Consider the following 27,175-nt stretch of genomic DNA (forward strand, 5'->3'; position numbering starts at 1 on the left):
GAGCTTATCGAGAGGATACATGGGGTGAAGAAAACATGTTGAAATCACCAGCAGAGATGAGATAAACGAAGACTACAGTGAAGAAGAGCAAGAGTTCTAGAAGAAGACAGAACATGGGTAAAAAAAAATGATAACCCAACAAATTTTAGAGAGTTAAAGGCACGTATTATTGTGTAAATGGTGCTGCTGCTGCTTCATTGACAGCTTTTGTACCATCTTCAGAGACCTCAGTTTGTCCTACTTTAAACTAAAAGCCTTAGTGTAGCTTCATCAGATGAGAAATACAATTTAGATGAACTTTATGCATCAGCATTATTTCAGTGGCTGACATTCATGTGAACATTTACTTTATGGAACCACAGATGAATCTGAAATCTGATCATTTGCACCTCTTCTCTTGAACCTTGTGCAGTTTTAATCTGATTCACTTTCCATTTATCATTTTACTAAAGTTTCAAGACTGTCCTCATGAAAACCCCTTAAATGAAATTACTAGCAAGGGCATATTGACGTTGTAAGTGTCAATGCCACAGTCAACTATGAATACCACAAAAGTTTAATAATCATGTTACCAAAATCTCCTGTAGGCATTAAAAACTGCATGTCATGTTTGCAATTGGTTCAAGCCACATTTACCTCCAGAGCTTTATTTGTTAAAGAGACTGCATGTCCTGATCAATAAATGAATAGGTAAATTAATGTGATAATAGGAAAATAAATAAATGTGGTGTTTGTTCGGAGAGTCATGTGATTTAGCGAGATCAGACATCTCAGTAACATGCAGATCCTTTCTGATTGGCTGACACACATCTTACGTAACATGAGTACACTTATTTAAACCCACAATATAGTGGAAAAAGAATACATCAAGAGTTCAAGAAAACAAGACACATCTCTGATATACTATCCAGCAGAAACACTCAGTTTGCTGTTCGGAGCACATTTCCTGAGGTTTGACTTTTCTACATTTACATTTATCTCACTTTTAGCCTACTAAAACCCATTTAGTCATTTTTGATTTGTGGGGCATTCTGGGAATATTAGTTCTGTCGGAACATTCCCAGAACAGAGCTTAGATTTATTTTATTATTATTATTTGGTTATTCAGAATGTAGATTATGTTTTATGTTGTTTGGTGAATTAATGATTCTAAATGCTTAGTTAACATGTTTAACATGTTAAGTGCTTAACATGCTAAGTGCTTAACATGTTTTAATGCATTCAATAGTAGCTAATGTTGGAGGATACACCTCATCGATGATGCAGGCAGATGAGTCCAGAACATGATTAAGTAGGGGTTTAACGATATGCTCAGGTCACGATACGGTACGTATCTCGATACGGAGTTCACAATACGATACATATCACGATATTTTGAACAAAATGAAACTGAAATTCATATAAGATTTATTTAAAAAACATTAACAAATTTCAATAATTTTTCTTGTTGTACATACAAGATCGCATTTCAAGGTTTAATAAAAACCTTCTGTATTCAAATAAACAGCTGAATAGGTCTGTCTGTCACTGAAAAAAAATCTTTAAAATTAACAAACTTAGAATTAAGAATCCTAGGAGTTAATTAGTTAATTAATTAAGGGACGTTCACATATTGCGTCTAAAAATAAGTGGAAGGCGCGGCCGCACCGCTTCTCCTCCTTTCCAATGCACTTTCGCTCCCGTGGCGTCTGTCGTTGCTATGCAACCATGAACTGCGCTCGCCAAGAGGATCAGGAAATTTCAGGAAAAGAAAAAATTTATTTCTAGCCCTTGCATTAGCTTTACTACTAGATATATTTATGGAGATAAGATATAAAAACCACCCTGTACAGCTATGATCAGTTGTTCGACTGAGATTTCGATGCTTTGTTACGGAAAGGCCATAGCTGATCGGTTGGTTTTTGTCACATGGCCTGCGGTGCACTTGCGGCATTCTGAAAAGTTGAGAATTTTTCATCTTGATGCACCTGGAAAATGCACCGCATACGCGCCGCTTCACTAAAGATTGGCGCCTCGCCTATTTTTGACGGACGCCGCGTCCAAGACGCGCAGCTCAAATACAAAATAAAGTCAAAATAATCACCCTGAGTAAACTCCAGCTCATATTTCACATCACTAGGAGGTCATAAACTGAAGACGAGATTCAAAGTTGAAAAACTTGAAATTTCTTTGTTTTTGTTGTCCATAACTGGAATTTTAAGTGTATTAACTTCATCTGTATGGCTACAGCAAAATAAAATATGGCATAGCAATAAACACAATTAAACCGGGCAAAATATAACCATTTAGCCATTAAAAACATGAAAAAAATCAACGAAAACAACGTCAGACAGGTAAATCTAGTGGTCTCGCGAATCCAGCCGCTTCGCTTCTGAAACACTTCTGGTGTGAGTTGACACCGCGCAGAGGATGGAACAAAACCTTGCCGGAGCCGTAACGTGCTGCACACGCGTGCAGTGTAAACGAGGCTTTAGATTGCCATCATATCGTAAAAGTATCGACATCACTCTGCGATACATATCGTAACATTTTTGCATTGCAAAATATCGTACTGCGATTTTATCGTTACACCCCTATGATTAAGTCATTTTTAAAAGTGATTATTTTTGGAAGTTTTTTATTTTTGACAGGTGTTGAGGCTGTTGCACATAGAAGTGTGTGTTTAGTCATGGGCTTAAGTCGGTTAAAGGATGGAATCACTGTTTTTGTGAACTTTGACCTGTGTTTCACAGTTTAAGATGTTTTTTTCTTCGTATTGCTTTTTCCCGTGGATTGCATTAGCTGCTGGAGTGACGCTCATGTTATGAATGTAACACGAGAACTGTTAGTGCATATAAAGTACAAATCTGTTTGATTAGAGACAATTGAAAATATTTGTTAATTTTTTTTTGTACTTCTTACATTTTGATTGAGAAGCAGTTATGGATTAATTAAATGCAGGCAATTATCTTGGCCGATTGCAATGTTTTTTTTTTGTAAGTGTGATCTTCCAGTGCTGATTTTTGCCAATTCTGATTTTCTCTCTAAGAACTATTATTGACAGCATAACAAAAATCTTCTTTTCTTCAATACAAAATACAATTTTCATAAAATGTTATTAAATATTACAATGTTCTACAGTATGTGCGTTGTAAATCTGTTAATCATTCAGATGAGGGAACATTGTGCACACGATTTAGCGAATGATCTTGTGCGGGGCTCCATACGTTATTGCCTGTGTGAATGTATTCAATGTTATTGCATGAATGTCATCAGTGTTGGTCAGTGCAGTGAATCAATGCCATTGAAACTGGTAATAATACAGCTCAGTTGAACCTTGTAAAGTGGAGATGAAAGTTAAAATAATCAACACCTTGTTTCATTATGTGATGTATGGTAATTGTGTTATTACTCCTTACCTGTTGAGGGCGCTCTCCATCTGTAAATGTGTGGGTGGATACAACCTGTGGTAACAAGAACAAGAGATGAGTAAAAAAGAGATTGGCTGCGTCCGAAAACCTAGGTAGCTGTCTTGCTGCATCGCTATCTTATAAGAGAATGACTTGTATGGCAGCGTTTGTGCATGAAGGTACCTCACGAAATTGATTTAGGACAGACTTCTGAGGCAGCGTAACAGTTTAATGATCTACAGCAATATAGCGCGAGTTTTGGTGAGAACTAAATAAATATTTAATTACTACAGTAGTAATTTCTCGATAGAAATGATATCAAAATTGAAATGTTGATCAAAATCGTACATTTATACACAAACTGAGCAGCAAACGCAACCTTCGGACGCCATCTTTATTTTTCTAGCTCAACTGTCACAGAATGGAAAGCACAGGATTGTGGGATATCAAAGGCAGCTAAGGATACATCTATGCTTCCTTCAAAAATCGATCTGAGGAAGGTATCTCATGAGACAGGAAGTGAAGCTAACATTGGATTCGGACGCGCCTTGATGCCTTCTTACCTTGAAATGTGTCCTCGGAAGGCAGCATTTTTCAGTTTTCGGACGCAGCCATAGTCACGTTCATCTGGTGTCTCTGTAAATTATTAAAATATACACACAACAAATATTACAATATCACATGGTGTCAAAAAAAACGATGGAGCAGTTGAAGCCTCCTAACAGTTTGTTTTGAAGGAAATCTGGCAGAAAACTGTTGAACGTGGATTCAAAAGTTTGACCTGTATCTCGTTGCAACTGGCAATGCAGAGAAGAGTGACAAAGTAAAGTGTGCAACATTTTTTTCACGTGGCTGAAGATGATGCTATAAGGGTATTTAATACCATTGATTTTGATGATGATGTGGATGATTTTGATGTGCTCAAAGAAAAGTTTAGAGATTACTGTGAGCCAAGAAAGAACATTACGTATCTGAGGCATATCTTTTTCACGAGAGCATAGGGACCGAACGAAACCATTGATGCATACATGACCGACTTGAAAAATAAGGCAAAATATTGTGAATTTAGACTATTAACTGATGACTTGATTAAAGATCACATTGTCTGTGTTGTTAACAATGACACCATGAGAGCTAGGCTTCTTAGGGAAGTGGATTTGAACCTAGCGAAGGCTACTTGGGTAAAGTTGGTTTTATATTCACACATTCGGACTTCTGATAAATTCAGACTTTTCAATAAATGTGCAATAAATTAATGTTTGCGAATTTTAACCAGCAACATGATATTGACAACCAACGATTGTCAACTTACAACATTTTTCACGAAACTGAACAAAGTCAACAGACAGCTAGCAAATGGCTGGCACAAATGAATACAGTCTCTACCTTGGAAAGTGAAAACAAGAAATGGATGCAGGAAGTCAGAATAAACAAGTGCATACTAACCTTTAAGCTAGACACAGGAGCAGAGTGTAACGTGTTGTCCTATAAAGACTTTGAGAAAACCTCTAACAAGACAACATCACTGAAGAAGTCAAACTGCTCGTTAGTTACATATTCAGGCCACACGATGGAGCCAAAGGTCAAGGTAATGCTCAAATGTGGTTACAAAGAAGATGAGTTTGAGCTAGAATTCCAAATTGTAGATGAGGATTCACCAGCTATCCAGGAAGAGAAGCATGCTCCAAACTCGGACTGATTAAAAGAATTTACAAAGAAGAGAACAAAGACCAAACTGACATTCTGAATGAATACAAAGATGTGTTTACTGGTTAAGAATGTGTACCAGGACTGCACCATATACAGCTCAACCCATATGTCGCCAAAGTATTCTCAGTGCTTGATGCCAGTCATGGGTTTGGCAAGTACAGCTGGATGAAGATAGCTTCAAACTATATACTTTCAACACTTTTTTGGGAGATACCGGTTCTTGAGACTTCCCTTTGGCATAGTGTCAGCTGCAGAAGTGTTTCAAAAGTGCATTGCACAAAGACTAGAAGACTCAGATGGAGTTATGAACATAGTAGATGACATTCTGGTGTGGGGTGAAGACATGGAACAACATGACAAGAGACTATGACAACTGCTAGATAGAATTAGAAGCATTAATCTAGAAGTTGAACAAAGACAAATGCAAGATCAGGATGACTGAAGTCAGCAATGTTTGACACATTCTGACTGCAGGGTTGAAGCCAGACAAAGAGAAAGTCAGAGCGATACAGAACATGCCAGAGCCTGTGGACAAAGCTGCACTAATGAGGTTCTTAGGCCTGCTGCAGTATCTGGCCAAGTTTGTTCCAAACATGTCAGACATCAGTGCTCCGCTGAGGAAACTTCTAGAGAGTAATATAGCTTGGCATTGGGAGTCAGAACAACAAAAGAGCTTTGAAAAATTGAAGTCACTTGTGAGCAACGCCCCAGTGTTGAAGTACTTCAATTTCAACAAAAATGTAATGCTGTCAGTGGATGCAAGTGCTGAAGGTCTGGGAGCAGTGTTGCTCCAAGAAGGCCAACCAGTGGCATTTGGCTCAAGTTCTCTTACTGAGTGTCAGAAAAGATATGCCCAAATAGAAAAAGAGCTCTTGGCGATTGTCTATGGATGCGAGAGGTTCCACCAGTATGTCTATGGGAAGACAGTACAAGTGGAGACGGATCATAAGCCCCTGGAGACAGTATTCAAAAAGTCTCTCCAAAAAGCTCCTCTGAGACTCCAGAGAATGCTGATGAGATTGCAGCTCTATGATTTACGTATCAGCTACAAGTCTGGCAAAGAGTTGTATAAAAGAACTATCTGAGCCACTCTTGGAAGATGAGTTACAAGTTCATTCTGTTGCAGTTTGCCAATTTCAAAAGAGAAGCTGAACACATTCAGAACTGCAACAGCAGAAGATGAAGAGGCAAGGCAAGGCAATTTTATTTGTATAGCACATTTCATACACAGTGGTAATTCAAAGTGCTTTACATAAAAAAGAATAATTAAAATAGAACATAAGGAATAGAAATAACAGTATGCATTAAAAGCAGAATAACAAGATGATACATAAAAGATATAAAATACATCAAAAATGAAATAAAAACAGGAAAAGGAATTAAAAGAATAAAAAGATAATACGTATAAAATAAAGTGCAAACAGTTTGGACATAGCACAGTGCTCAATCAGCAAATGCATAGATAAAAAGATGTGTTTTGAGTCTGGATTTGAATGTGGCTACAGTTGGAGCACATCTGATCTCTTCTGGAAGCTGGTTCCAGCTGCGGCTGGCGTAACAGCTAAAAGCAGACTCTCCTTGCTTTGAGTGAACCCTTGGTATTTCTAAATGACTTGATCCTGATGATCTGAGTGATCTGTTAGGTTTATATTCAATGAACATATCTGCAATGTATAGAGGTCCTAGACCATTGAGTGATTTATAAACAAGCAACAGTACTTTAAAATCAATTCTAAATGTAACTGGAAGCCAGTGCAAGGACCTGAGGACTGGTGTGATGTGTTCATGTTTTCGGGTTCTGCTCAGAATCCTGGCAGCAGCGTTCTGTACGAGCTGCAGCTGTCTTTTTGGGAAGACCAGTGAGGAGCCCATTACAATAATCCACCCGGCTGGTGATGAAAGCATGAACAAGTTTCTCTAAGTCTTGACTGGAGACAAAGCATCTAATTCTTGCAATATTTTTGAGATGATAATATGCTGATTTAGTTATTGTCTTTACATGGCTACTGAAACTCAGGTCTGACTCCAAAATCACACCAAGATTCCTGACTTGATTTTTAGTTGTTTGACCCCTAGAGTGAAGGTACGTGTTCACTTTGAGAGTTGCAAATGGTCATGGAAGTAGTTCAGTCAGGATGGCCTGCAGACATACAACAAGTTCCAGCAGACATAAGAAGAAGTTTTGGTCTAGAGCGGAAAGGTTGAATCACCCAGATGCAGTCCTCAAGGAAATCTTTAATCTCTGTTAATCACTCTAAACTTCACCAATTACTTGTACCTTCGCAAGAATGGTATGGTTCAGATACCTCCAACACCCACTCCAGTCCATCAGTCCACTCTAGTCACCGAGCAGTTCGCTCTCTCCCCGATACATTGCCCACTTCATTGCACCCAGCTGTCTTGTATTATGTTATTAGTGTCTGTCTATTTATACTGAGTTTGTTTCTGCCTTTGTTGTCGAGTTTTAGCTATTGTTCACCTGCCGTTCTAAGCTCTCTGTTTTGGTTTTCTTGTTTCTTGTATGGACTGTATTGATGGTTTTTGACTGGAACAGGTCAGAAGAACAGTTCGTTTACTGAAATCACATGACTTTGGTAGTTTGATACACACTCTGAATCACTGATTCAAAACAAAAGATTCATAAAGATTTGGAGCTTCATGAAGCAGTGTTTTGAAATCGGCCATCACTACTTACCAGTGATCCTGATTTATCTCCTGTCTTCTGTTCCGTGTTTTGTTTCCCTGGATTCTCCACTCAGCCTGCATCACCGTCTTCACTGCAATACATGGACTGTATTACCACCAGCTAACTTCACCATCTGCCATTCACTGACTATTTCCTCTTACCTGTTCACCTTTAGCCTGTTCTATAATACCTCCAATAAGTCAAGTCAAGTCAAGTCAAATTTATTTATATAGCGCTTTTACAATTGGTAATTGTTTCAAAGCAGCTTTACATATTAGAAGCACAGAAAAAAAGGGAAGTGGTTAAAAATAAGCTGTACAAACAAGCGTGGTAATATGTAACATATACAAGATGGTGCTACATTAAGCCAATGTCGGCTGACTCCCAGGGGTGGAAAAAACCCCCTAGGAGAAAACCCAGCGTGGGAAAAAAGTCCTAGGAGGGAAAAAACCCCTTGGAAGATATATATAATATATGTAAATGGATATGGAGATCAAAATCTGAATTATACATTTTTATTATAGAGATTAAAAATAGATTATATATATATATTTGTAAGCGGATACGGGGATTTAAAAATCTATGCAGCCAGAACTGGATCTGTAGGCCCATTGTCTCCTGGGCTGCGTTGTAGTCAGGTCCAGACACAGGTTCTCCATCTGATCTGGATACGGCCTGGATCCAGCACCCGGAAAACCTCGGGATAAGCAGAGAGACAGATATTAGCGTAGATGCCATTCTTATTCTGATGTACAGGTATATCTAGTGTTATAGGAAATGTTCTCGGTTCCGGCCGACCTAATTATTGCAGCGTAACAATCCTTTAACGGATTTGAAAAATGTTAATGTATTGATAATGTGTTATGTGTATGCAAGAGCAAAGAGATGTGTTTTTAGTCTAGATTTAAACTGACAGAGTGTGTCTGCTTCCCGAACAATGCTAGGAAGATTGTTCCAGAGTTTAGGTGCTAAATAGGAAAAGGATCTGCCGCCTTCAGTTGATTTTGATATTCTGGGTATTATCAACTGGCCTGAATTCTGAGATCGCAATAAACGTGAAGGACTATAATGCATTAAGAGCTCACTTAGGTACTGGGGAGCTAAACCATTTAGTGCTTTATAAGTAAGTAGCAAGATTTTAAAATCTATACGATGTTTAATAGGGAGCCAATGTAATGTTGACAGAACTGGGCTAATATGGTCATACTTTCTGGTTCTAGTAAGAACTCTAGCTGCCGCATTTTGGACCAACTGTAGTCTGTTTAAAAGCCGAGCAGAACAACCACCCAGTAGAGCGTTACAATAATCTAGTCTTGAGGTCATGAATGCATGAATCAACTGTTCCGCATTTGTCATTGAGAGCATATGTCGTAATTTAGATATATTTTTTAGATGGAAGAAGGCGGTTTTACAGATACTAGAAACATGACTTTCAAATGAAAGATTGGTATCGAAGAGCACACCCAAGTTCCTAACTGAGGACGAAGATTTAATGGAGCACCCGTCAAGTGTTAGAGAGTATTCAAGGTTTTTTCGTGAGGAAGTTTTTGGTCCAAAGATTAGGATATCAGTTTTTTCTGAATTTAATAATAAGAAATTTCTTGTCATCCAGTTTTTAATGTCAGCTATGCATTCTGTTAGTTTTGTGAATTTGTAGGTTTCGTCAGGGCGCGAGGAAATATAGAGCTGAGTATCGTCAGCGTAGCAGTGAAAACTAACACCATGCTTCCTAATTATCTCTCCTAAGGGCAGCATGTACAGAGTGAAAAGCAACGGTCCTAGTACTGAGCCTTGTGGTACTCCATACTGAACCTGTGATCGATACGACATCTCTTCATTAATTATTACAGACTGATAACGGTCAGATAAGTACGATTTGAACCATGCCAAAGCAATTCCACTAATGCCAATATAGTTTTCAAGTCTTTTTAAAAGAATGTTGTGATCGATAGTGTCAAAAGCAGCACTGAGATCTAATAACACTAATAGAGAAATACAGCCACGATCGGATGATAAGAGTAGATCGTTTGTAACTCTAACGAGAGCAGTCTCAGTACTATGGTACGGTCTAAATCCTGACTGGAAATCCTCACAGATTCCATTTCTTTCTAAAAAGGAACACAGTTGTGATGAAACTGCCTTTTCTAGTATCTTTGACAGAAAAGGTAGATTCGAGATTGGCCTGTAATTTACTAAATCTCTCGGATCTAGTTGAGGTTTTTTAATAAGAGGTTTAATAATAGCCTGCTTAAAGGTTTTTGGCACGTATCCTAGTGTTAACGATGAATTAATTATATCAAGAAGTGGACCTACGACCTCTGGAAGCATTTCTTTCAGTAGTTTAGTCGGCATTGGGTCTAACATACATGTCGTTGATTTTGATGATTTGATAAGTTTAGATAATTCTTCCTCTCCTATAGCGGCGAATGATTCTAGTTTTACCTCAGGGACACTACAGTGCACTGTCTGAAGCGAAACTGTAGACGGTTGCATGTTTTTAATTTTCTCTCTAATATTATCAATCTTGCAAGTAAAGAAGTTCATAAAGTCATTACTGCTGTGCTCTATGGAAACGTCAGCAGTTGAATCTCTGTTTCTAGTTAATTTAGCCACTGTGTCAAATAAATACCTAGGATTATGTTTGTTTTCTATTAAGAGATTTGAAAAATAAGTAGATCTAGCATTTCTTATAGCCGTTCTGTACTTAATCATTTTTTCTTTCCACGAAAGGCGAAAAACTTCTAGTTTTGTTTTCTTCCAACTACGTTCAGCTTTTCTAACAGCTCGTTTTAGAGCCCGAGTGTGCTCATCATACCACGGCGTTGGATTAGTTTCCTTAATCTTCTTTAGACGTAAAGGAGCGACTGCATCTAATGTGCTGGAAAAGAGAGAGCCAATAGTTTCTGTTGCAGCATCGAGTTCTTCTAAGTTGTCAGGTATACTAAGGCGATGAAACTGCTCGGGGAGATTATTTATAAAGCAATCTTTAGTGGTAGACGTGATGGTTCTACAATATTTATGGCTGGGTGGTGGTTTTGTAGCCTTGGCTAATTGTATTATACACGAGACTAAATAATGATCTGATATATCATCGCTCTGCGGTAGGATTTCAACAGCATCAATATCAATTCCATGCGACAGTATTAGATCTAAGGTATGATTACGACAATGAGTGGGTCCTGACACGTGTTGTCTAACTCCAATAGAGTTTAAAATGTCTGCAAATGCCAATCCAAATGCGTCTTTATTATTATCTACATGGATATTAAAATCACCAACAACAAGGACTTTTTCCGCAGCCAGTACTAACTCTGATAGAAAATCAGCAAATTCTTTGATAAAGTCAGTATGGTGCCCTGGTGGCCTGTATACAGTAGCCAGCACAAATGTCAACTTACATAATGTTACATAAAGCACCATCACTTCAAAGGAATTATATTTGAAATTCTTTTGAATGATTCTGAATATATTACTATAAATTACAGCAACACCTCCCCCTTTGCCTTTCTGTCGAGGATTGTGTCGATAATCATAACCTTGAGGACTAGATTCATTTAAAGTAATGTAATCGTCTGGTTTTAGCCAGGTTTCTGTCAAACACAGCAAGTCTAGTTTATTGTCTGTGATAATTTCATTTACAATAAGTGCTTTTGAAGAAATAGATCTAATATTCAGTAACCCAAGCTTTATCATTTGTTTATCTGATTTATCTGTGATTTTCATTTTTTGAACATCAATTAAATTTTTTAAGTTTTTTGTATTTACTAGTTCGAGGTACAGACACAGTCTCTATGTGATAATATCTAGGTGAAAGAGTTTCTATGTGCTGTGAATTATCTGAGTTCTGTGACGTGAGGCGGCTAGCAGACGGTCGGTTTAGCCAGTTTGTCTGCGTCCTGATCTGGGCCCTGGTTTGTCATGGTTTAGCTCTAAGACTATTTGCCAAATTTCTAGATAGAAGAGCAGCACCATCCCGGGAGGGATGAATACCATCTCTTTTCAACAGATCAGGTCTGCCCCAAAAGCTTTTCCAATTGTCTATGAAACCTATATTATTCTGCGGACACCACTTAGACAGCCAGCCATTGAGTGATGATAACCTGCTAACTATCTCATCACTCCGACGAACAGGAAGAGGGCCAGAACAAATTACTTCTGCTGACATTGAATTTGCGAGTTCACACACCTCTTTAATGTTAGTTTTAGTGATCTCCGACTGGCGAAGTCGAACATCATTTGTGCCGACGTGGATAATGATTTTAGAATATTTACGTTTAGCATTAGCCAGCACTTTTAAATTTGCTTTGATGTCAGGTGCTCTGGCCCCCGGCAAACATGTGACTATGGTGGCTGGTGTCTCTATTTTCACGTTCCGTGTAATAGAATCGCCAATAACTAGGGCACTTTCAACAGGATTCTCAGTGGGTGCGTCACTGAGTGGGGAGAACCTGTTTGATGTTCTAATCGGAACGGAAGAGTGGTGTTTGTTCTTGCCACTATGCCGCCTCACAGTCACCCAGTTAGCCTGCTGCGTGGCTTCTACAACCGGAACCGAATGTGCAGTGTTTACTAGGCTAGTCGCATCCAAAGCAGTATCTAAGGCCCTTTCATTCTCACTATCCTCAATTAAAGTTTGGATGCGTGTCTCTAATTCTGAGATTCTCTCTGTCAGCCTGACAATATCCCTGCATTTATCACATGTGTAAGTCTCACTGCTGACAGAAAGAGCTAAGCTGTACATGTTACATTTAATACACATGATAATCGTCGGACATGACTGACCGTGTGTTTGATGAACGCCGTCCGAAAAACTGCAACGCACACGGGACTCGCTGGCTGGATGTCTCGGTCGCTTGCCGGTGCCTGGGGCAAGGGTGATGTGCGGGACGCTGTACCTCGCGGTGGATCGATGAATGCCGGGCAGCAACGTCTCCACAGCTTCCCGATCTGGCGAGGACAGATCAGAATAACATACATCGGATAAATCCGCCATTAAATCGACAAGGAAGGTTGGTTTAGAGGAAAAAAGAAAGTAGACGGTAGCTAGCAGGCTAGCGGGCTATGGCTAACACTAGGTGATTACGCTGGTAGATAACTAGTAATAAATCGTTCCGTTTAGTAATACTATGCAATAGGTAATCTAGTGAAAAATAAGAAAGTTATATTATGTGAATAGGAATAAAGAGAAGGATTTAGGATAAACTCCACGAAGCTCCAAACGTAGGTCAGACAGCAGGCAGCACTGTTTGTTTGCTGCTCACCTCATCTGTCCTCTTCTGTGTGCATGACAATGCTGTGTTAAGGAATGATATGTATAATTTCATGTGATGCTGATATTAATATTCAATACATTCTCAATACCACAGTGCCAGAGCAATCAGACCTTATAATTGCAAATATAACAAACTCAAACATGACAAATAGGTATATTTTTACATGAACAAAACCACCTTGAGGTACTTGTCATTGCACTTGTCATACATAAGGCAGTAAAATGCAAAAAAAAAAAAAAACAAACAAACAAAAAAAAAACAGTACAACCTTTTCTATTTTCAAGTAAAATGTTTTTTTTTTTTTTGTTTGTTTGTTTTGTTTTACTTTTTACAAAGAGTACAAAGAGTTTTATAAAGTACTTTTTACAGTTGAAAAGAAAATGATGGTTTTTCAGGAAAACATTCCAGGATTTTTATCCATATAGTGAATACATTTGGATATAGTTTAAATGCAGTTTCAAAGGGCTCTACATGATCCCAGATGAGGAATAAGGGTCTTATCTAATGAAACGATTGCTCATGCCCTAAAAAAATAAAATAAAATAAATAAATCTTTAACCACAAATGCTCATCTTGCACTGGCTCTGTGATCCACCAAGTACAAACTATATAAAAACATTGTTTGTACACATTGATCTACTGGTTCATGTCACAAAAATACAAATCTTTGTAATAATTATTTGTGTATAATTGTGTTTAAAATCTATGCAGAGTTCCAGTGTTCTCTGAGAAACGATGGCGGTCTGGACTGTTTATCTGTCTATCTGTCTTCTGGTCGCTTTGAATGCTTCAGGTAAAACTATTATTCCACGTCTCACATCATAACTGTTATTTTACCATGAATTGAAGCACATCTGGGACTCTGTAATGACTATTCAGAAGTAGGAATGATCTAATACAGTATGTGCACCTGAGTAATTATTAATTCTAATTATTATTTATTTAATTATTATGATAATATTAAGACAATAAAACAACAATAATTATATCATTATATCAGCTAAAGTTGTTGATTCTTATGAATGATATTATATTATTAATTTTGACAATAATACACAACACCAAATATGCCTGTTAATTTGCAGTATACAGGTGCTGGTCATATAATTAGAATATCATCAAAAAGTTGTTTTATTTCACTAATTCCACTTAAAAAGTGAAAAGTGTATATTATATTCATTCATTATACACAGACTGATATATTTTGAATGTTTATTTCTTTTAATTTTGATGATTATAACTGACAACTAAGGAAAATCCCAAATTCAGTATCTCAGAAAATTAGAATAATATGAAAATGTTCCATATTGAAGACACCTGGTGCCACACTCTAATCAGCTACTTAACTCAAAACACCTGCAAAGGTGTAGTGAAGCGAGCTCCACTTCTCGCTTTGGGGAGGGAAAAGTAACGGGAGTAAAAAATAAAAAACAATGGCTTACTTGCACAGCACTTCCGTGCAGGGTGTACTTTATTTACAGTGCCAGTAAACAAGGCAGTCCACAGTGAAGTATATATATCATTCACTCATTCATTCATTCATTCATTCATATATATATATATATATATATATATATATATATATATATATATATATATATATATATATATATATATACAGGTGCACACAAAAACCCAAAAGGATAACCGCACCCTGGAGAGGATTGTGAAACAAAACCCATTCAAAAATGTGGGGGAGATTCACAAAGAATGGACTGCAGCTAGAGTCAGTGCTTCAAGAACCACTACGCACAGACGTATGCAAGACATGGGTTTCAGCTGTCGCATTCCTTTTGTCAAGCCACTCTTGAACAACAGACAGCGTCAGAAGCGTCTCGCCTGGGCTAAAGACAAAAAGGACTGGACTGCTGCTGAATGGTCCAAAGTTATGTTCTCTGATGAAAATAAATTTTGCATTTCCTTTGGAAATCAGGGTCCCAGAGTCTGGAGGAAGAGAGGAGAGGCACACAATCTACGTTGCTTGAGTCCAGTGTAAAGTTTCCACAGTCAGGGATGGTGCCATGTCATCTGCTGGTGTTGGTCCACTGTGATTTCTGAGGTCCAAGGTCAACGCAGCCGTATACCAGGAAGTTTTAGAGCACTTCATGCTTCCTGCTGCTGACCAGCTTTATGGAGATGCAGATTTCATTTTCCAACAGGACTTGGCACATGCACACAGTGCCAAAGCTACCAGTACCTGGTTTAAGGACCATGGTATCCCTGTTCTTAATTGGCCAGCAAACTCGCCTGACCTAAACCCCATAGAAAATCGATGGGGTATTGTGAAGAGGAAGATGCGATATGCCAGACCCAACAATGCAGAAGAGCTGAAGGCCACTATCAGAGCAACCTGGGCTCTCATAACACCTGAGCAGTGCCACAGACTGATCGACTCCATGCCACGCCGCATTGCTGCAGTAATTCAGACAAAAGGAGCCCCAACTAAGTATTGAGTGCTGTACATGCTCATACTTTTCATATTCATACTTTTCAGTTGGCCAAGATTTCTAAAAATCCTTTCTTTGTATTGGTCTTTAGTAATATTCTAATTTTCTGAGATACTGAATTTGGGATTTTCCTTAGTTGTCAGTTATAATCATCAAAATTAAAAGAAATTAACATTCGAAATATATCAGTCTGTGTGTAATTAATAAATATAATATACAAGTTTCACTTTTTTAATGGAATTAGTGAAATAAATCAACTTTTTGATGATATTCTAATTATATGACCAGCACCTGTATATTTAGTAGTTGTTGTAGCACTACTGCTACTAGCAGTTCTGTTTTAAAATGTGTATTTCTTTCTTTTTAAGTGGAAACGCGTCATGTTGAAAATAAAGATTGTGGTGGTAAGGCTTCTTTTGTCTTCTTCTCTTGTCAGTGTGTATGTCTAGTACAGTACAAATGTTCAAAACCTGTGCATTTCTCCACCTTAACAAGTGTTATATAAATATATACATATATAGTAAAGGTAATCCTTAAGTTTATCCTTTGCTGAAACTTCCCACTCCCTTTGAAGAGCGCAGTTCATGGTTGCATAGCAACAACCGACGCCACAGGAGCGCAAGTGCTTTGGAAAGAAGGAGAAGCAGTGCGGCCGTGCCTTTTCTTAATTCTTAATTCTAAGTTCATGTTAATTTTTTTTTTTTTTTTTTTCAGTAACAGACAGGCCTATTCAGCTGTTAATTTGAATACAGAAGGTTTTTATTAAACCTTAAAATGTGAACTTGTATGTACAACAAGGAAAATTATTGAAATTTGTTAATGTTTTTTAAATAAATCTTATTAGAATTTGTTTAATTTTTTTCAAAATATCGTGATACATATCGTATTTTTTTTTTTTTTTTTTTTTTTTTTTTTTCTCTGGTTGCTTTAACTGAGTGTTTATAAAGCACATTTATTATAGGAAAAAAGCCAAAAGAAAATGTCTTTTGTCGGTTCTCAAGGATGCAACGGAGTATAGGCCTGGTGCCAGACACTCTGCCACGTCGGCTGCCGAAGGGTAACCGGAGGACTCAACAGGGTCTGCCCGTAGGGACTCTCTGGAGCAAAAGAGCGCATGTAGCGCAGCAAGCCGACACTAAGCTGGGGCCTCTCCGTGCCTCTGACCTGAGGCGAGAACACGGGAGGAGACCGGCTCAACACGAAGGCTATAGTATCTAGCGAACGTGTTAGGTGTCGCCCAGCCCGCAGCTCTACAAATGTCTGTTAGTGAGGTGCCACGAGCCAACGCCCAGGAGGATGCTACACCTCTCGTGGAGTGAGCATGCAACCTGAGCGGGCAGGGCACGCCCTGAGCTTGGTTAGCCAGGGCGATGGCATCCACTATCCAGTGGGCCATCCTCTACTTGGAGACAGCCTTTCCCTTCTGCTGGCCTCCGTAACAGACAAAGAGCTGGTCTGAGGTCCTGAAGCTTTGATTTCTGTCTATGTACAGTCGCAAAGCGCGGACTGGACAGACCAAAGCCAGGGCTGGGTCTGCCTCCTCCGAGGGCAGCGCTTGCAGGCTCACTACCTGGTCCCTGAAGGGAGTGGTAGGAACCTTGGGCACATAGCCAGGCCGGGGTCTCAGTACCACGTGGCTGTCACCTGGCCCGAACTCCAGGCACGATTCGTCGACCGAAAATGACTGTAGGTCCCATACCCTCTTGATGGAGGCCAATGCAACCAGCAGCAAAGTCTTCAGAGACAGAATCTTTAAGTCTGCTGATTGCAAGGGCTCAAAGGGAGCAATCTGAAGTGCTCGAAGCACCAGAGCAAGGTCCCAAGAGGGTATGGAGGGAGGTCAAGGAGGATTTAACCATCTCGCCCCCCTAAGGAACCTGACGACCAGGTCGTGCTGACCAACAGTTTTGCCATCTATGTGGTCGTGGTAAGCGGAGATAGTAGCAGTGTGGACTTTGAGGGTGGAGGGAGACAGCCTACGCTCCAACCCTTGCTGCAAGAAGGTATCTTCAGGGGTCTTCTCGGCGAGAAGAACAACACTCGACGAACAGGTTCCACTTCGAGGCCTAAGCACGTCTTGTAGACGGTGCACGTGCCGAAGTGATGGTGTTAAGTACCTCGGGGGGTAAGGCAATGCAAATCGCAGGAATGGCCTTTGTCGCGGAGGAATCGAGACATGAAAGTACGCGTCCTTCAGGTCGATCGCTGCAAACCAATCCCGGCGACGGATGCATTCGAAAATGCATCTCTGCGTGAGCATCTTGAACAGTAGCTTGTGAAGGCTCCGATTCAAGACTCGCAGATCCAGGATAGGTCGTAACCCACCGTTCTTCTTGGGTACAATGAAGTAGGGACTGTAAAACCCTGACTTCATATCGGCTGGAGGGACCGGCTCTATCGCATCCTTCGCCAGTAGGACTGCGATCTCCGCACGCAAGACATCTTTCACAGTAGTGAAGAGGACGCCCCTGAACTTGGGGGGACGCCGGGCGAACTGAATCGCATAGCCAAGCCTGATGGTCCGAATGAGCCAGCGAGGCGGACTGGGGAGCGCTAACCAGGCTCGCAGAGACCGTACAAGCGGGACCAAAGGGACCACCGGCGTACCCGCAGTGGGGCAGTGAGGTGGAATGCAGGGACGCGGGTCGGGGGGCTCTCTTTGCGAGGCGGCCTGAAGCGGCGTCACAGTGTGCTGGGCAACACTTACCTGGTTCCACGGCTGGACAGAGGGAGCAGTCAAGGCTTTGGTTACCCGCTGCTCGCTATTGTCCGCTGGCGAAAGAAGAGGGGGATGAGAGTGGTGAGGTGCTTGCCCTCCCACTGCTCTTCGGACCTGGAGATGAAGGAAACTACTCTTTCATTGAAAATTTTGGTACCGCTGGCCCAACAGCCAACAGGCGGAACACAAACAGACATAAACAAAGGATTCTCCACCCAGCCCTCCTCCGGGGGAGGGAGCGGTGCAGTCACCACCTCCCAAAGAGCAGTCCTCTCCATCTCCGGGTCGCCCATCCTAGGGCCTCTTTTTCTTGGCTTTGCCGCCCTTCTTGGAGGGGGCCTGGACGGGCTGGGCACCCCGACCATGACCGGTTCCACGGCGCCGCTTGGGTGGAGGCTTCTGCTGGGGAGCGGGGGCGGCCGCGGCGGGGTGCCCTCGGCGACGAGCAGCCTGAGGTGCTGCGGGCGGTGGGGGTGCAGCAGCTGACCGCCTCGGCAGGATGTGGGATATGGCCTCAGACTGCTTCTGGACAGCCGAGAACTGCTGGGCAAAGTTCTCGACGGCGTCGCCGAAGAGGCCGGTCTGGGACACGGGGGAATTAAGGAACCTGACTTTGTCGGTATCCCTCATGTCCGCGAGACACAACCAGAGATGGCGTTCCTGGACCACCAGAGTGGACATCACATGACCCACTGACGCACGAAGCACGAGGTCCGTCGCAGCACAAAGTTCCTGAAGAACTTGTAGGTCATGACCACCCTCGTGCAGGTCCTTCAGTGCCTTGGCCTGATGGACCTGCAGCAACGCCATAGCGTGCAGGGCAGAAGCGGCTTCCCCACAGGCCTGATAAGCCTTGCCGGTAAGATCCGACGAGTACTTACAGGCCCGGGAAGGGAGAGACGGCTCCCCCCGCCAGGTGGAGTTAGGGCACAGTTGCATAGCAACGGCCCGTTCCACAGGGGGTATGCGCGTGTATCCCTTAGCCGCTCCGCCGTCAAGGGTGGTGAGGGAGGAGGACCCACCGACTCGGTTTCTGGCAGTAAAAGGTGCCGTCCACAAGCCAGTGAGCTCTTCATGCACTTCCGGGAAGAAGGGCACTGGGGTGGGGGGCTGAGAACCAGCCCTGGCCACCCCGAGATACCAATTGTCCAGCCTCGAGGGTTCGGGACACGGTGGAGGATTCCACACGAGCCCGACCCTGTTGGCGGCCCGGGAAAGCATAGCCATCATTTCCGGGTCCGAATCGGGCACAGTTGTCACTCCAGAAGGAGGCAGCTGCGCCGAATCGTCATCCCCAGAAGTTTCAGGCTCACCCTCCGATGCAGCGATCGACATCCTGTCATCCTGGGGAGCCCCGAAGGATACGGATGGTACACACCTCTGGGGTGGTCCACCGCGTTCCCCCGGCAGCTCTACTGGCTGCGGAGTGCAGGAGGGATGAGGGTTCCTAGGGGGTTGGTTCCCCGAAGGAAGCGCGCTCACCGTGATCCTCAGATCACCAGGACCGCTGCCCGAAGCAACCCTCTGAGGAGGATTGTATCAAGGCAACGGAACTGGGACTCCGCCCCTTTGCAGGAGCTGGAGTCTAGATCGCAACTCCGCGATGGTCATCTTCCCACAATGGGTACATGACTCATCCACAAACGCTGCCTCAGCGTGCTTTAAGCCCAGGCATGTGATACAGTGCTTGTGACCATCCCGCGGTGACAGATAACGACCGCATCCAGAAACACACAAGTAGAACAACATCTTTAAAAAGACACAAATCTACTTGTGTAAGCTCTTTTAGGACTGCTCTTTTCGGACTGCTCTTTTCAGGTGCCGAAGCACGCAGGGGAATGACCACTGCAACACAGACAGGGAATAGTGCAGCCTGCCGTGTGCTCTCTCTTAGTAGCTGCCCTCTTACCAGCTGTGAGAACAGCTTTTGAGCGCTCAAAGCGCACCGTTCACCAGCCGTGAGAACGGCTTTTGTACTGGCTTGCTCTTTTCAAAAGGCAAAACAAAACCGAAAGTGAAAGCAAAAGAGATCGGTCCCGCTGCAGTGCTGTCCGCCTGCACCAAACAAAAAGAGAGATCAACCAAAAAAAGCTTTCTTGACACGTAGTCGTCACACACGCTCATAGAAAAAGCTCTTCCAAAGCGAAAAGCTGAAGATGCAACGCACCTGCTCCTCATTATATACCCGCGCTGTGAGGCGAGCAGCTGATGCATATTATTGCATGCCAATGTGCATTGGCTCGTTGTAGTTACACTCAAAGTAGATTGGCCTCTCTAGCGAGATTCCTATTCTTCGCTCTGTCCGACGTACGTCGAACATGACCGACTGAATGGGAACATGGCGTTGTTGGTTATGTTTGGACATATACAATTATCTTGTGATGAACTGAATCACTGGGCTTATTTAAAGTCCAAAATCTGATTATGCGATTGTGTTAATTTTGTATTATTGATTATAGTAGACCTGTGATTCTACAGCATGAGCTTGAAGTGTGATAATATATTCTGAAGGATTTTTTTTTTTTTTTTTAGAAAAAAGTTCAAGCTACTTCATCACTTGAACACACACAGACATCAAGAATCAGCATATTAATCTCAACAATGGTGACAATCAACATAACAAGCTTGATCAAGATGCATTGGTGCTGCGCAGTGTATGACATCAAAGTGCCATGAGAGAGATTCATAAGCATGAGAAGTCGTATTCTCTCCGAATGCTCTCGTGGTAGTTTGATGTCATACGCCGATCAGTCTGCGCAGCACCGATGCATCTCGAACAAGCCTAAAGCCAGTGCTTGCTGGGTACCACCAATCAAAAACCATCCATGTCTCCCAGCATGAATTGTGGCATGAATAATTTATGCAGCTTAACTATCGTAGTATTTTCATTTATTTTTACTATTTTTACTTTTGCTGTTTTTGTTGTGACTTAAGTAGTTTGTTTTGTGATGTTCAGAGTTGATCTTTTTATCTGATGTTTTTGATTGTCACTATTGTTGAGATTCTCATGTTTATTGTTGATGTATGTGTGTGTTTAAATGACAAAGTAGTTAGATTTTTTTGTTGTTTTTTTGCAGAATATCTTTTAAAAATAACACTATTGGATCTTGTGCTGTAGAGACACAGGGCTGCTATAAATAAAGTAGCACATTACCTATATAATCAAAGATTAAGCTCATAAGATCATTTATTAGACCACTACATGATGATTATGTATTCATCAATCCATAACCATCATCGCTTGATCAAAATTTCTTTTGACTCTTCTTGCCACAACAAATGTGTTTTATAAAAATACTGTTACAACAGCCAAAGAAAAACTAATGTAAAAAAGTCAAGAGCTAAACTAAAGCAACATTATTTGCAGTAATGGTGACTTCAAATAAAACATTTTCTATAAAATAACATAACATTTGAACCTCTGTTAATTCTCAGTAAGAACTTCTATAGATGACAGGAATAAAGTCAGTCTGGTTAGTAATAAGTGAAGCTGGTAATGCTGTTTGTGGAGTTGTTTAATCCTCAGATCTTCAGAGATTCAATTTCTTTTATCTTCAGTTGATTTTATCTAAGGGTGAGGCTGAAGTCAGATGTAGTTCTTGTGTTTCTGCTTGTCTCTTTTTATATTAGTAACTAACTACTTTAGTAGTTTTTTCATTTAATACTTTTTTACTCTTACTCGAGTAACTATTAAGATTGTCATAGTAACATATGATGTCTTCTTTCTCAGTGTCTGAATTCACTTGTTCACTCACTGCATTGCGTGGACTATAGTAAATTGTAGGGAATAGTGAATGAGGGTATAGGTTCTGATTTCAGACAGTCTCTGAGTGTCGGCTTTGATGAGGTTTGCTACAATATATTACTGCTTAAATGGAAAATAGTAAGTTACCAAAGGTGGGTAGAGTATGCAAGAACTGTACTCAAGTACTAGTACAAGTAAATGTTTACTCGAGGAAAAGTAAAAGGAATACAGGTCGCCGCCACTGCCCATTGACGGGTGTTCATTTGATCATTTCATACTCTGTAAACAATGGTAGTGAAGGTATTCAAAAAACTGGTAATGCCATACTTTGTAGTAGTGGTGTTATATTACATGAAATGAGATCAAATGGAGCTATAGCCTACCTGAGTCGTTCAGAGACAGTAAACGCAGATGTTCAACTAGGCCCGATAAATATCTTCATCGCTGACAAACAACGGGATGCATTTACAGATTTGTTTTTAATTGACTCTAGATCCACTGGCACAATGCTCCTGATTTTCCTAAATTCCCTGTTACGACCGCTTCAGATGATTCAGTGCGTGCAGGGATCTCAACAAATCATTCAAACCAATTAGAATAACTTATGTATTTCTTAACATGCATTAAAATAAAGTAACAAGAGGAACGTCCCCCAACGTAACGAAGTAAAAGTAAATTTTTTCCATTAGAAATGTACTCAAGTTAAAGTAAAAGTACCCACATTTAAAGGGTCATGACATGAGATATCACATTTTCTTTGTTTTTTTGTCATATAAGAGGTCTTTGTATCATTATTGTATCCTACAAGTTCCATAACTTAAAACATCCTCGTCATCAATAAAAAAAAGCATTTATATAATCAAGCTAGTTTGGAACAGAGATGTTATGTGACGTCACAGGGGCACAATCATCGTAAGACTCCTTCAAACTATTAAGATTTTCATAGTAACATAGTTCGCTGCTGCCTGTATTTTACTGCTATTTTTTTTCTTTTCTTTTCTTCTTTTTTTTTTTTTTTTTTTTTTTTACAGTATCAATAATACATTCAGTTACAAATTGTGTGTTTTTGTTAGGAAATGCGCTTAGTTTGGATGGGTTTTTCATGTCCCCGGTACCGATGACCTGGTCTGACAGCAGACGGTTTTGCATAAATCATGGTGGAGATCTGGTCATTATCAAGAGTGTTGAGAAGCAGGTGGGTTTGTGCAAGTGATCTGTGGAAGGAATATAGTATTATTCACTTATTTTTGATCAATATATTAAATTGTATAAATTATTAAATTATATAAATAATGTAATATATTGAATAATACATAGTTTGAATAATACAAAAATATTGAACAACATTGATTAATAAATTATAATATTTTGAACTACTACTATTTTGAAGCATGGATGAGTTTTACACTATGGAAGCTCCCAGCATGCATTGCAGCATGAAGAGTCATTTTTAAGAGTCATATGCTGAGTCTTGCAATGCGTTCCAAATGGGATATATCGCCCTCTGAAGGGCACTTCGGAGTGAAAAAAATCATGGCCACCATATTGAAGGCTCGTTCCAAACCGAAGGGCTTAAAACTGGCCACTTCAAAGGGCCCTTCGGAACGAAGGATTTGTAAGGGTAAAACTGATGGACACTTCGGGCCCCCATGATCCTTTGCATAGGGATTCTTTGACGTCACAGAATAGGTGCAGGAGATTTTACCTATAAATGTATGTATAATATTTTTCTATACTACTGTAATATTTATACGAGTTAGATTTGGTACATTATTATGGTCAAAACATCATTGTACTTCGACAAAAATACTTGTTTCAAATACATAGACACAATATGGTACGATAAACCTAAAATAAATAAATAAATAAACTAACGTTAAACAAAGGGTGCAGCATGAACAATTTACTCCTCCTTGATTGTCGTTAAGATGACGTAGAAGTGCGTTCCAAAAAAAGAGTTTTTTTGACCCCTACACCCTTCATCCCTTCGAAGCTCTCACTCCGGAGGGTAAACCCTCTGAATGGATTAGGGCGTAGGGGTGAGCCCATCCAAATGGAACACAGGGTTGATCTGCATGTGTCTATATATAGTAGTAGTCCAAAATGTTTTGTGCACAATGTATTTATTTTTTTATCTGATTATCACAACTGTTTTGTTTTTTCTCTGTTTGCCTGTTCATATTAGTTACCTTGGTTACTCACCCACGCTCTAGTTTGTTGCTATGGTTAATCACTGATTATTAGATTCGGTGGCCTGTTTGCATGAAGAACAAACTCTGAGTTTCAGAAGGTTTGGAGTTGACAAATCCAGATAAACGCAACCTGGTTTAGATCCGGTTCAATGGTACAATGCTCAGTATAAACTTTCTCTGTCAACTCAGGTTTGCGATTAACTCTGAAGCACGTGCAGCTGAAAGTGTGACACGTGCAGCAAACAGCCAATCACACGGAACATGCAGAGTCAGTTTGACTGACTTCTCATGAGAGAGACGTCAAATTCACTTCTCTTCTGTAGATTAAGAGATTGTTCTGAAAAATATTAAATTTACATTTAAATTTAACTTAACTTTAAATTACACACATTTACACGGCAGGAATAAACACTGCTGCTGCAGTAAAAAATTGAGAAGGCAACTAAAAGAAAATATCTGAATATATCAATGCAGGATGTGAATCAAAGAAATATGCTAAAAATGTATAATATAATAATTTATAATAGTTTCACAAAGAGCTCAAATGAATACACATAAGCTTAATTTGTTTAAAAGCTTATATTTATATCAATTTAAAAGCAGAGTTTAACATTAATTGTCAATTAATATAATTATTTGAATATATTACATATGAAGTATGCATCATTATAATTCATATACTACAAAAATAATAAATAATTAGCAGTAAAAGATGAGCAATTAATAAAATAATTAAAAAAAAAAAAATCACTATAAACTGATTTAATTTGGATCGACAGATACAGGGGGAGTGGCTTTATTGTATCAGATACACTTTGCTCACAGCTGATTGGTCCTGTTTTGGTCTGCAATCGCTAACCCAGAATAAAACCTGCTCTAGAGCAGGTTAGCAGTGTAACGTAAGTCCCAGACTAAATCCCAGACTTACCCGGGCAGCAACTGAAACAAGCTTTGTGCAAGTATTTGTGCCCCCAAGAACACACTGTTCACCTACTTCCCTTTGTTTGTTTCTTGTATTTAATTGTATCAACTTTTCTTCTCTAAAGCAGCCCAACATGGCCTCACCCCTTTGTTGTGTTTTTTTTGGGGGGGGCTGGGATTATGTAAATATATGGGTTAGTGATGTCACCAACCCGGGAAGAAGCTCATTGTAGTCTCTACCAGCTGTTTGTTGTAGTCCTTAAAAAGCGAATTCTGTAGCGAATCTCCCTTTGCAGATGATGTTAATGATCAAACAGCAACATTACACACTAACTAAACTTTGTTTATGCACTGTATTATAGTCGAGAGCTCGTGGGGCAGGGAGCGAGAGATTTAAAGGGGCCGCAGCCTGAATCATGCATAGTTAATGATCCCCCAAAATAGGCAGTTAAAAAAATTGATGAAAAAAATCTATGGGGTATTTTGAGCTGAAACTTCACAGACACATTCAGGAGACACCTTAGACTTATATTACATCTTGTAAAAAAACGTTCTAGGGCACCTTTAGCAAATTATTTGCAGTTTAATAAATGCACAGTCTATCAGTGTCCCAATACTCTTTCGTATGACTTTGCATTAAAAATAATAATAATAATGTTTAATTTATTTAGCTCCTTTCCCAAGTTCAAGGATGCTTTACAATAGTAGTAACATGACAGAGTCATTTAACATAGCCAATTAAGTGGATAGTAGACATTTGTCCAGTCCAGAAACAGAAATGATTGCAGTTGCATATCATGATTATGAAACACAATTATGACAATTAAGAAAAAAAAAAATAGAGACATATAGCATAGTATTGAGTAAACAACATAGAAAATGGATAGTATTAACAACAAACACAAAGAATAGTAGACACAAGACAGATGCACATAACAAAAATACTCTGAGAAATCATTACAACTGGTAGTACAGGATTTGGAAAGTGTCTAAAGAAACAACAACTTTCAACTTTGAGTTAAACATGATTTAGAAATGTAAGGCAATTGGTTTCCTCAAGATTTCTAACTATACTCAACTAATTACATTGTACAGTGATAGTAAATATATAGTAACATATTTTTCAATATACGAAAAGCGGCAGTGTATTATGTATTATTCAACATATTGTAATATATTAACACAATATATTGTTTTATAGTTTTTCAATATAATTAAACCATTTAATATATTGATCATAAATATATGGAAATATTTATTCATGTTTTTGTTCACACACAGAGGCTGGTATCTTCATTGGTCAGGGAGAAGATGCATGTGTCCGTGTGGATTGGATTGAATGACTTAGAGATCGAAGGCAACATGAAATGGGTGGATAATACACCACTCAATCAAGGGTAAGTGCTAAAACACTCACAGACAACTACTGAGTATATTGTATTCATATTTCATAACCTTTAGAAAACAGCTGAAGACACAAGTACCAACAAATACATTATTTTAAAATAAAACTCTTCATCTCTCTTGTACTTCTCTGTTCTTTTACTTCCACTCTTGCTTCTGTACTGCTTTAGTTTACTGTTGAATTGCTGACTCGTGAATTTGGGATTCTATTCTGTTATTCAGGTTTTGGATGAGCGGTGAGCCGAATAACAATGATGGAAATGAGGACTGTGTTATTATGAATCCAATACCCAACCTGGGAAACTGGAATGATATCCCATGCCTTGATAAGAGCACTGTTCTTTGTGAATAAAAGGGTTCATCTCATCTTGACATGCATTTACTTTTATTATCTTATGGCATAAAATTGGATAAATTGTTATCGTTCCTGTCTTTTAAAACCCTGTCAGCTTATTTCATCATATATTACCTGCTTTCGTAATGTCAGTTTCATTTTATAATTCTGTATATTCTTATATCCTGGATATTCAGATCAAAGAAAAATGTAAAACTGTCATTATTTTCTTATTGCTATAATAAACCTGAATCTCTGAGTGAATTAGCATAATCTGAGACAGCAGATGTCTCTGAACACTCTGATGTGTTCTTTTCTTGCTGCATCATCTTAATATGATTTTATTCAATCTGAT

General features: G+C 39.8%; 1 protein-coding gene across 2 annotated transcripts; it reads left to right on the forward strand.

The window, feature by feature from the left end:
• Nucleotides 1-777: 777 nt before the first annotated feature.
• LOC125248339 (C-type lectin domain family 4 member E-like) lies at nt 778-27,175 on the forward strand. Of its 2 annotated transcripts, XM_048160103.1 has the most exons (7): nt 778-951; nt 8,420-8,423; nt 13,770-13,851; nt 15,874-15,909; nt 23,043-23,164; nt 26,364-26,479; nt 26,709-27,175. In XM_048160103.1, exons 3-7 carry the CDS (start codon nt 13,794-13,796, stop codon nt 26,836-26,838), a joined length of 462 nt encoding a protein of 153 aa, XP_048016060.1. In that variant the 5' UTR covers nt 778-951; nt 8,420-8,423; nt 13,770-13,793; the 3' UTR covers nt 26,839-27,175. The 2 variants fall into 2 exon arrangements, with proteins under 2 accessions (XP_048016060.1, XP_048016051.1); XM_048160094.1 differs by lacking the exon at nt 8,420-8,423 and having other exon boundaries at nt 810-951; nt 26,709-27,084.

Source organism: Megalobrama amblycephala, linkage group LG1 (assembly GCF_018812025.1).
Source record: "Megalobrama amblycephala isolate DHTTF-2021 linkage group LG1, ASM1881202v1, whole genome shotgun sequence".
In the NCBI taxonomy this organism is placed as follows: Eukaryota; Metazoa; Chordata; class Actinopteri; order Cypriniformes; family Xenocyprididae; genus Megalobrama; species Megalobrama amblycephala.

Coding starts and splice junctions, on each gene's coding strand:
- LOC125248339 (XM_048160103.1), top strand. CDS start 13,794: ATGGCGGTCTGGACTGTTTATCTGTCTATCTGTCTTCTGGTCGCTTTG. Junction 15,910..23,042: donor TGAAAATAAAGATTGTGGTG/GTAAGGCTTCTT, acceptor TGTTTTTGTTAG/GAAATGCGCTTAGTTTGGAT. Junction 23,165..26,363: donor TCAAGAGTGTTGAGAAGCAG/GTGGGTTTGTGC, acceptor GTTCACACACAG/AGGCTGGTATCTTCATTGGT.